The sequence below is a fragment of the Rosa chinensis genome, chromosome 4 (genome assembly GCF_002994745.2).
Source record: "Rosa chinensis cultivar Old Blush chromosome 4, RchiOBHm-V2, whole genome shotgun sequence".
NCBI lineage: Eukaryota > Viridiplantae > Streptophyta > Magnoliopsida > Rosales > Rosaceae > Rosa > Rosa chinensis.
The window spans coordinates 35,995,940-36,008,142 of record NC_037091.1 but is presented as its reverse complement, the minus strand read 5'-3'; the positions used below and the strand labels follow the sequence as shown (position 1 = coordinate 36,008,142).

Below are 12,203 nucleotides of genomic sequence, written 5' to 3'. Positions count from 1 at the left end.
TGTGGAGGAATCCAAGCGTTTAGGACGTCCGCGTTCTTCTCTCCGTGAGCCGCCAAACACGCGAAGCCTAACCGCTTTTGGTGGACCCTACCACGCACAAATGTGGAGGAATCCAAGCGTTTAGGACGTCCGCGTTCTTCTCTCCGTGAGCCGCCAAATACGTAAAGCCTAATCGCTTTTGGTGGACCCTACCACGAGCTAAGGTGGAGGAATCCAAGCGTTTAGGACGTTCACGTTCTTCTCTTTGACGTCGACAAACACGCAAAGCCTAACTGCTTTGAGTAGATTTTCCCATAATCAAGAGGTGGAAAAATCCAAGCACTTAGGTCGTCTGCGTTCTTCAAAACTCTGAAAAAGAAAGAAAAAAAAAAAATATATATATATATATATATGTTGAAATATACATAAAACTGTGCGACGTTAAAAAAGGGTGACGTCATGAAAAAAAAAGGGTACAAAAAGTCATACCTCAGCTTGATGATTTGTTTGCGACGTACAAGGAAGAAATTAGCAGCAACAGGCAGTAAATAAATAAAGCAGAGCAGGGGTTCTTCAATTGTCACCACAGTTCTGAACAAAGGAAACAATATTTAAAGCAATTGTTAGAGTACACATATATTGTACGATGTGAGGAGAAATTCCAGGAGCTGCAGTGCTGCACATGCATACATATGTGATTAAGTGCAGAAATGAATCATCATGCTTTCACTTTGGATCTGTACGTGCATGTTTATATATATATATATATATATATATATATACATATATATATATATATATATATATATATATCAGATCCTATCCAGAGCGAGGCATCGCTTTGAAATTTTGGAGCGAGGTTAGGGTTTAGGGTCACTTTTCGGTCGCATACCCACATTTCAACCGTTCAGTTTTTAGGTACTAATGTATAGATCATCTCTGCAAAATTTCAACGAAATTGATGGTCTTTAAGGTATCTAACTCGCTTAAACCAATGGACGAACTGAATCTGTCCAACCTGAACCGTACTAGCTTTAAGGCAGTTATCAATCCCTTAACGACCATCAATTTGGCTGAAATTTTGTAGAGATGATCTATACATTAGTACCTAGAAACTGAACGGTTGAGATGTGGATATGCGACCGAAAAGTGACCCTAAACCCTAACCTCGCTCTGAAATTTCAAAGCGATGCCTCGCTCTGGATAGAATCTGATATATATATTATCAGATTGAGAGCCATACCTTAATCTCCTTTATGTGGTAACGACACACGAAGCCAGAGGGTGGAACGGATAAAATCAAGATCTCCTTTTCTTTGTTACTGTCAAAGTTTCAAAAAAAAAAAAAAAAAAAAAATCAAAACTTCAAGTCACACTTCCAACACGTGATAACATGTTTACAGTGCACCTTGAAGTGGGGGTATTTGTAGACACTAAAAATTTAATGAAAATAAATTCATTAGATAATTCGGTCAACACTCAAAATTATGACCGAACAAATTTAGTTGGCATGTGGGTCCCACAAAATGTTCACGTGGCTTGTGAGTCAGCAAAATCACGCAGACTCAGAGAATGACACTTGCCGACACATGAAAGGCCTGACGGCAATAAATGAATTTGTTCCGGCTAAATCAATTTATATTAAAGCGGATCAATCAAATTAAATCAATTGATTCCAAGTCAAATCAAGTATTAAATCTCGTCTGCTGATTAGATATCAATTTATTTAAATTGATGATGAAGACGACAATCAGTCATCCAATTAATTGGCTAAATTTCTTAATAGTCATAATTAAATCGGTTAATCAAAACTGATTGATTTAATTGTGATATTAACGAAATACAATTAAAATCAGCCATCAAATTAATTGGTTAATTCCTTAATAGTCGTGATTAAATCAGTTAATTAAGACTGATTGATTTGATTACGTAATTAAGGAAAATACAATTAATTACGTGTCATCAAGGCATTCCAAATTGAGAGAGACGCCGACACTATAAATACCCCCTCTCAAATCAAGAGAAGGGACTTCAGCCAGAAAAGAGAAGGAAATACTCTCAAAATTCTTGAAGCCTCCCAAGCACGTGTGAAGAACCATCAAACTGCCAAATAGCCGGTTCCTCACCAACCTCAAGTCAAAACGTTCGTCACGTGCCAACTCTCGTGACCATCATCCAACTCAAGATCAAGCGTAAAGCCCTTGAGTGAAATTCATCGTCGAAAATCGAATCAGAGGATTATCAAAGATTGTAACCCGCACTTGAATTAATAAATATATTATTTTGGTACACGTGTCTGCATCTTGTTTGTTTTCAGATTTTCGTGTTTACAGTTGGATAAAGTGACGCACACTTGATTGCTGAAGGATCTTTGGAGTAGTCCACTTGGCCTGGTCGATGGTGACTAGCATGTATCCAGCTGCTTATTTTTGTCATCCATTTCAGAATGCTAGTGCAGTAGTGCAAATGTAAAGAAAATGTGCACATAGATACCATTACAAAAACAAACCAAGCAAGTTCTCTGCAAAGCAAATATCACTGAACAACCACCACATAGATATCCGGCAATGGGATGAGCACAACACGACACTAACACACTTACACACTCGTCATTATTTTAATTGCTTCATAAGGACTACCTTACAGATTTCCCCCTGACCTATCAGTTCTGATGTAATAAGATCAGCTGAAGGCCAAGGTGCACCATGATTCGTGAAGAATAGAGTCTGACTGAAAAATCATCCCAAGTTTCATAGAATAACTTGGACTCACCACATTGGGATGGACTTCAGTACCTTTCATTTAACAGGATATAAAGTTTCACCAGTTGCATTCTCCGAAAAAAATTTCCTTTGATATGATTAAGCAGGAGGCAAGGTGTCACATCTTCCGATTGCCATTTACTGCAATTTGGCGATTGCTTCACAAATACGAGGAATTACCTGGTTGGTAAAGACGATGGGCATATACCGCTTGCATAAAACTCCTTGGCTTGTTTCCCCATTACCGTTCAAGGATTTGAATCAGTTCAGTGACCTTGTTTGACTATAAACTGCCGCTTCGTAAGCATTAATTGCAAGCAATTTACAAACTCGATTGTAATTTCAAATCTTAAAGAGCGTGACCAGCACGGCCGTGATACCAGATCTCTGTTTCAGAGTCCGATATGTATCTATTCCACGATTAAGATGCAATTCAATGACTACAAATTGATTAACAAAATATAACTACAGGATTCAAATACAAATCTGGTCTTTCACATCCCAATTTTTCTTATTGGTATGACTACTTGTGACAATGACTGTCTAGGGGTGGGACAGTCGAACCATGAAATCATGAATGTTTGAAATCAACAAGATAACCATCAACTCATAAAAGAGACTCTGAAAACTCCAATCAACTCTAGCATAATACTTCTACATTGTTTAAGGAAGTTTGGAGTGACAGGAAGAAGTCCGAACAGACTTCTATTAAAATCCAAACTCTACACTAAATTGAGCAATAAATTACTATGACTAGATGTCTAGCACAATAACATATAAATAACAAAGGACCCGGCTAGCGATAGGTTTCACAAAATAGTCAAAAAGATAAAGCCTGTTGAATGAACTGCTTAGGCAGTGGAGGCACCCTTCCCCTTCTTCCTCTGGAGCTTCTTCATGTAGAACTCAAGCTCCTTACCTTCCAAGATGTACCTGATAAAAATATGCAGGAGAGGATTTAAGATGATGCAAAAACAAAGTCAAACAGAACAAAGGAATAAGAGATTGAGAATTTTCTGATGTGTTTTACCTTCTCCAAGAACGGAGTATATATACAAGATACATCAAGACCTATTAGGAAACTAATTACAACACTTATTAGGAAACTAATTACAAGAGAATAATCCTAATAATACACAAAATTCACAATCCTAATTACATGGCATGACTCACGCCAACACTCCCCCTCAAGTTGGTGCATACAGATCATGGATGCCCAACTTGTCAAGTGAGTCATAGAAGGCTTTACTCGAGAGAGCCTTTGTAAGAATATCCGCCAACTGTTCTTCAGTAGGAACGAAGGGAAACATAATGATCTGTCCATCCAGCTTCTCTTTAATGAAGTGTCGATCTACCTCCACATGCTTCGTGCGATCATGCTGAACAAGATTGTGAGCAATTTCAATTGCAGCCTTATTATCACAATAAAGTGGCATAGCCTTTTCCTGCCTGAACCCCAAATCCCTCAACAAATTTCTCAACCACAACAACTCACAAAGTCCTCGGGCCATTCCTCTATACTCTGCTTCTGCACTAGAACGAGCCACCACCTTTTGTTTCTTGCTCTTCCAAGTAACCAAGTTACCACCCACAAATGTGAAGTAGCCCGACGTAGACCTGCAATCTGTAATATTACCTGCCCAGTCCGCGTCTGTGTACCCGGAAACATCCAAGTGACTGTGTTTTGAAAAGAGTAATCCCTTCCCTGGAGCAGACTTTAAATACCGCAAAATACAAAATACAGCATCCATATGAGTCTTACTGGGATTATGCATAAACTGACTCACCACATTAACAGCATAGGCTAAATCTGGTCTAGTGTGGGACAAATAAATCAACCGGCCAACTAACCTCTGGTATCTTGGTTTATTTGCAGGTACTTGATCCAAGTACTCTGCTAACCGATGATTTTGCTCAATAGGAGTATCAACAGGTTGACAGTCAAGCATACCTGTTTCTGCCAGCAAGTAGAGAACATACTTCCTCTGACTCAACACAATACAATCCTTCCCACGAGCAACTTCAATTCCCAAGAAATATTTCAAATTACCCAAATCTTTCATCTCAAATTCTAAAGATAACTGACCTTGTAACCTTTGAATCTCCTCAAAGTCATCACCTGTCACAACCATGTCATCAACATAAATAATCAAGGCAGTCACTTTACCACACCAATGTTTAAGGAACAAGGTGTGATCTGAATTGCTTTGCCGGTAGCCAATTTTCTTCATGAACTTGGTGAACCTGCCAAACCAAGCTCTGGGAGACTGCTTCAAACCATAAAGAGATTTTTTCAATTTGCACACCACCTGCTCTCCAGTAGAAGTACCATATCCAGGAGGCAAATCCATATAAACCTCTTCATGTAAATCACCATGCAAGAATGCATTCTTAACATCAAACTGTTGTAAAGGCCAATCAAGATTAGCAACTAACGAAAGAAGTACCCGAATTGTGTTAATTTTGGCCACTGGTGCAAATGTCTCATCATAATCCACTCCATACTTCTGAGTATAGCCTTTAGCCACTAGTCTTGCCTTGTACCTGTCCACCGATCCATCTGAATTATGTTTCACAGTATACACCCACCGACAACCAACTATCTTCTTCCTGGGTGGTAATGATACTAGCTCCCACGTACAATTCTTCGCAAGAGCATCCATTTCGACTGTCATTGCTTGCATCCACTTCTCATCCCTCATTGCATCATGCACTTTACTAGGGAGAGACACAGAAGATAATTGATTCACAAAGGCTACATATGGTTTAGACAACCTATGGATCGACACATAATTAGCAACAGGGTATTTAGGTTTGGCATTTAGAGTAGGTTCATAGTGCTTCGGGGGTTGACCACGGGTGGAACGACTAGGCAAAGTTTTGGTGGGAACAATATCTGACACAGAAGAAGGAACACTAGTTGACACAGAAGGAGTATTAGATAAAGAAGGATTAGAACATACCTCGGGTGATGATTGAGCAGGCGGGACCACTGAAGGAGAGGGAAAGACAAAAGAACTGTTCAAAACCGCATTGGTGACATCAGGAATTTCATCGAAAACAGAATCAGAAACTTCCTCTTCAACCGACCGGTCAGACTGATCTGGTAGACTGGTCAGTAGCTGACTACCCAAATTCTCTTCTCCATTCGGTGGGCTGCTGTCCTCTTTTTCAAGTTCCGTTCCAAAACACTCCAGCCTTGAGAACTCGGATGCTAGTCTCCCATCTTGCCCACTAAACAAATCTTGATAATAACAAGACTTCTCCCCCTGATGAGAAGTCACAGGAGGCAAAAAATAACATGCATCTTCACTGAACGTAACATCCATGGTGACATAAAACTTCTGGGATTGAGGATGATAACATTTGTAACATTTCTGATAAGAACCATACCCCACAAACACACACTTAAGGGCTCTAGCATCCAACTTTGACCTCTGATTCTTATATAGATGAACATAAGCAATACAACCAAAGACACGAGCAGGAAGAGTATTAGAAGATGGAATAGAAACATAGTGAGACAGGACCTCAAGTGGGACACGACCTTGAAGGGGGACAGACGGAAGACGATTGATTAGATGAGAAGCACACAATACGGCCTCTCCCCAGAGATACTTAGGCATGTTAGCACTAAGTAGAAGAGACCGAGCCATGTCTAGAAGATGACGATTCTGTTCAGACACCCCATTTTGCTCAGGTGTCTGTGGGCATGAAGTTTGATGTATGATGCCATGGTGTTGGAAATATTCATGAAAAGAATGATTGACAAACTCACCCCATTATCGGAACGAAAGACCTTAACATGAGCATCATATTGAGTACGAACAAGCTTATGGAATGCTGTAAAAGCAGAGAAAACAGAATCTTTGGACTTAAGTAAAACCACCCAGGATAATCGAGTAAAGTCATCAATGAATAACACAAAATATCACATTCCAGAAAGGGTAGAATGTTTAGAAGGACCCCATACATCTGAATGAATTAACTCGAAAGGCATAGTACTAGAATGAAAACTCGAAGGATAACTAGACCTATGACTCTTAGCCAAAGCACAAGTTTCACAATGCAGGCTAGACTCACTAACTCCCAGAAACAATGAAGGCATGGACTTCTTCATAACTCCAAAAGATGGATGACCCAAACGCCTATGCCACAACCATAGCTCACTTAATCTGTCAGAATTCAATGTCAGGGCTAAAGGCTGTTCCGGTGCTTGTGTTGGCTCTGTGTACATGCAATCCAAGTGAAACAGTCTCCCCCTCAGGTCTCCCTTGCCCATGATCACCTTGGTGCACAGATTCTGAAAAATAACATACATTGGATAAAAAGTTACAGAGCATTTATTTTGTGACCCCAACTGGGATACAGACAAAAGATGATGAGACAATGAGGGTACATAAAGCACATCATGCAATACAATGGATGGTGTAACCTGAACAGACCCAATACCTAAGACTGGAAAAGACACACCATTCGCATTAGAAACATGGGATATAGAAGGGGATGACATAGACATAAAGAAGGACTTATCATAGGTCATATGGTCAGACGCACCAGAATCAATTATCCATGTATCACTACCAGTAAATTCAGAAACATGTAAAGCAACACCAATTTTACCTCGAGTTCCCTTAGTCAAGGAAACATTACCTTGTGAGGGATCTTGCCCTGCAATGCCGTATAAGTCAGGTTCTGGCACCAATTAGACTGCCGCTTTTCCTCTTTGACCACCACCACGTCCTCTAGTATTATTGCCTCCTCTCCAACCAAAGTTGTTGTAATTAAACCTTCGTAGCTTAGGACATTGATTCTTGAAATGGCCAACTTCCTTGCAATAGTTGCAAGACATTTGATTATAATTCTGGTTCTGCTGATATCCCTGATTCCGTGGCTGATACTGACTCTGAGATGAAACTAGGGTAGAATTCCCAATCTGAGGTTGAGGTGGAGGTGGAGGTGGAGGTGTAGCATGGATTGCTAAACCAAAAATTTCAGTATGAAGGTTCTGAGCGGCAGCCTTATTACCTTCATCTCTTCGGATATAGGCAAAAGCTTGTTCCAATGTAGGTGGAGTTGCAAGACGCAATAACTCATTCTTTGCCCCTTCAAAGTGAGGGTCCAGGCCAACAAGAAAAATATGGACACGCATCTTGTCCTGCTCAGTCCGATAGGAATTAATATCAACTTCACAAGTCATAGGATTAGGGTTTCTCTGATCAAGCTCCTGCCAAATTGTCTTCAAATTCGCATAAAAGGTTGCAACAGGCTGTCCACTCTGAGTTATTTTGAAAGCTTTGACATTCAATTCATGAACACGAGCAAAGTCACTCCCATCATAATATGTAGCAGCAACAGAATCCCAAATTGCTTTGGGAGAATCATAGTTAGCAAATAACCTCATTACCTCCGGAGTCATAGCCTTGAGAAGAATTCCCATCACATTAGTATTTGTCGTATCCCATTCATCGGCTTTTGGTCCTGCAGCAGGTCTTGCTGCACTAACGGTAACATAACTCCACTTTCCAATCCCCTGAATATGGATCTTCATAAGCCTCTGCCATAACTGATAATTGGTGCCATCGAGCTTTACACCAAAACTTGAATTATCTGTCACATTCTGAACAATCACAACCTCACAGGCCACAGAGTTCACCCTTCCATTCTGAGATCCTCCAGTATTCCCGTCGGTAAGAGTCAAATCCACCATCTTTTTTTTTTTTTTCTTTTTCAGACCCTACAAATTGTAACAAAAGAATACCAAAGAACCAGGATGGATATGGACGGACACAAGAAAAAAAAAAAAAAAGGATGAACTGATGGACAAAGGATGAAATCAACTTGTAGAAGCAAAAGAACCAATTCACGACTTGCAGAAGCAAAAGAACCAATTCGACAAGAAGAACCAAGGCAAGAGAATCAACCGACCCAAAAGAACCAATTCAACCAAATAAAAAAGGACTGAATCAAAAGAACCCTATATTTGCAGCGGAAAGAACAAACCGAGTCCGAATGGATCTCGGCTCTGATACCAAGTCAAACAGAACAAAGGAATAAGAGATTGAGAATTTTCTGATGTGTTTTACCTTATCCAAGAATGGAGTATATATACAAGATACATCAAGACCTATTAGGAAACTAATTACAAGACTTGTTAGGAAACTAATTACAAGAGAATAATCCTAATAATACACAAAATTCACAATCCTAATTACATGGCATGACTCACGCCAACAAAATCCATACAGAACATACTAAGCTCATATTATTAGACTCACCCATCAGCTCTTCCACATTGTCCAGGACGGGAAGATATGCAGGCCAACAATCTACCACCCCCAAACTGCTCTTCAATGTGGGAGTCCAGTGTACGAACTTGCACACGCTTCTCAATCTTTCTGGTTAGATGATTACTCTTCTTTGCCTCCCCCACAGGAGCTGTTTCTGCCTCCTGCTTATACAAATACAATGAATATTGTTAGTTTGGCAACCTCTTCCCCTATTGCATGGTATCTCTCCTCATCAAAGGCCCTTCGCTGCTGTGTGTGATGATCTCGGGGGAGATGCCCGGCATGTCGGCATAGGACCATGTAAAGACGGCGGCATTGTTACGTAGAAACTGGGTGAGTTCAACAGCTACCTCCGGATCTAGCTGAGCGCTGATGTGACTGTCCGCTTAGGGTGCTCATCAGAGATGCTGATAACCCTCAAGGATGTTTCTGGGTTGACAGGCTCCTTCTTGACATATTTCTTCTCGTCATCCCTAGGATCCTCAAAGATGTCTGGTGCCCGTGCACTATTTCCTACCGTAAGGATCTCGTGGCGGCGCGTCAACCGTGACACAGTCGTTGAATAACACTCATGTGCAAGCTGCTGACCTCCTTTCACACAGCCTGTCCCGTTAGGAGTAGGGAACTTCATGAGGAGCATGTGTCCGGCGATGATGCATTTGAGCTTGTTGAGTGTCGGTCGACCAATGATGGCGTTATATGAACTGAAGCAATCCAAAATGATGAACTTTGTATGGATTTCCGCCGTGCATGGACTAGCGCCGATAACTAGTTGCATGTAATCAGAACCCAATGGCTGCGTGGCGTCACCGGAGAAGCTAAGCAGTGGCTTATGATCCTGTAGTAGTTTTCTATTCCGCTGAAGTTTATTGTAGCATCCATTGAAGATGACATTTACAGCGGACCCGCTGTCAACCAGGACCCTTCCCACTGAACATTTATCGAGTATAGCATCGATCAAAAATGGATCGCCGTAGGGTAGGTGTACTCCGCGCTCCTCCTCCTCTGAGAAGGTAATAGGCTCCCAACCAGATTTTGAGAGCTTAGCGGATATTGCACACCTCCTTAGGGTGGTTAGCACGTGCATAGCGCTTTTGCGCCCTGTGAGACATGTTGGTGATTGGGGCACCACCGTTAATGGTGTTGATGCGGACTATGGGCTCAATGTTGGCGATCACCGGTGGTGGTTGGCGCACCTTGAATTGTTCCATTTTACCATCTCGGTACAAAGTCTCAATAGCTGTTTTGAGAGCATTGCAGTTATTGATATTGTGCCCGCTGTCCTCGTGGTATTTACACCACTTGCCGGTGTTTCTGGGTTTTCCCACCCTTGGGGGTGGTGGCAGAATCTGGTCCTTGCACTGGTCGTAAATTTCCTCATATGAGGCCGTGAGGACTGTAAACACTGCGTACCGCTGGGAGGACTCCGTCTGTTTATTGCGGTTGCCCCTATTGTAGTGTTGGTGCTTCTGCCGCTTGCTCTGGTAGTTACCCTACTGCCATTCTCTCTTCTTATCAGTTTGCGGCGTGGCAAGGGCCTTGTTAGCGGTTTCCTGATGACTAGATGAAGGCTGAGTAAACTTTGCCGGTGTCGGCGGAGGTGGTGGGGTTTCTCCGTATGTGATGAACTCTGCCTGTGCATGGATCACAGCCTCGCTCATGACATGATTTAGGTCATAATACAATTTATTTTTTTCTCCTTGACCAATATGTGTTCAATATGCATATCATACATTTGTATCTTAATCATAATTTTATTGATGAATGCTTTAATGAGTATGTAGTGAAATTGGAAAATAAAAATAGAGAGGGAAAATAATAAAGAATGCAATCTAATATTATTGAATTGGAAAGTCTAGAGAAAATAAATATAACAATTTTTTTTTTGTATAATTATTGTCCTTAATAGTCATTTTATAGTAGGTTATATATGTCATTTAATAATTCATAATAGAGTGAGGTCGAGCAGATTTGGAGGTCCCAATAAAAATTCTCAAAAAAAAAAAAAGGAATGTGCATTAATTTGTATTTTTCACATTATATTTTCATAATTTGTAGGAACTCAACAAACTTCGAATTCATACACTTGTGTTTATGCAAGAGATTTGATATGTACCCCTAGATGTATGTGAAAATCTATTGATTGAATTCTACTGATCAAATTACATATGTGTATTGCTTTCCTTTTGCATTTTTCTTTTTAATTGCACGTTGACCAATTTTTGAGAACTGGAATTCAACATGATCTGGTGTTGGGCAACAATCAATTGTAATCAAAGAATGAAGAAATTTTTTCTTTTTCTTGATTGAAGAAAAAAGATTTGTTGTCTAAATCTAAGCATGAATGTAAGTAATTAAAAGAACAAAAGAAGAAAAAAAACGAAATAAATTAGAGCCATCAAATTTTGGAATAGAAATATAGTATTTTTCTTAAGAAATCGATGGCATGATGTAGCAAATATGTGTTGTGTGCGCTTGACACCTAGAATTGATGTCACAAATCTTCGGCCTCATTTGAGGCCAACAATTATTTCCCAACTTTGAATTCTTTGTGCAGATTAGTGTAAGTCATACAACTTTGGTGTTGGTTTGTTTTATTCTTGAGGGAACAAAGTCAAGATATTTCAATTACAGCAATATTATAACGAAGTTGTGTTAGCTCAGTGGTTAGAGCACCCAGGCCACTACCTAAGATCCAGGTCCTGGTTCGAGTCACCATGGGGGTATGAGTGAAATCCTTTGATCCTCTTTAATAAATAATAATAATAATTGCAGCAATATTATTCCGTACAGGGTTTGTACAACATACAACATTTTTACAAGGAGATAATGTGTGTACCAACCGCGAAATTCCGCCCGGTTCTTTTTATCGGTCTTTCCAACACCAACCACACCAACACATCCAGGGATTGGGGTCATTTATGCGTTTGTACCACCAACAGAGGGATTGGGGTCATTTATGCGTTTGTACCACCAACAGAGACGACGTGCCAATAGTGGACAAAGCATTGCACCGTAGATGAAAGATATGTTAGTAGCAGGGGGTTTTACAGCAGCAATCGCAATGGCGTAGGTCACAAACATACAAACTAGGGCAGACCGTATTTCCTCATGATATGGAAATTTACGAACGAGAAACCAAATCACAGAGAAAGATAAAGACAATCCTGCT

General features: G+C 40.4%; 1 protein-coding gene across 1 annotated transcript; it reads right to left on the bottom strand.

Annotated features, from left to right (window-relative positions):
* Positions 1-3,355: 3,355 nt before the first annotated feature.
* On the bottom strand, positions 3,356-9,671 carry LOC112199200 (40S ribosomal protein S8-like). Its single transcript, XM_024340247.1, has 3 exons — positions 9,549-9,671; positions 9,020-9,192; positions 3,356-3,674 (listed from the first exon to the last, which is right to left on the bottom strand). Exons 1-3 carry the CDS (start codon positions 9,669-9,671, stop codon positions 3,593-3,595), a joined length of 378 nt encoding a protein of 125 aa, XP_024196015.1. The 3' UTR covers positions 3,356-3,592.
* Positions 9,672-12,203: the final 2,532 nt, after the last annotated feature.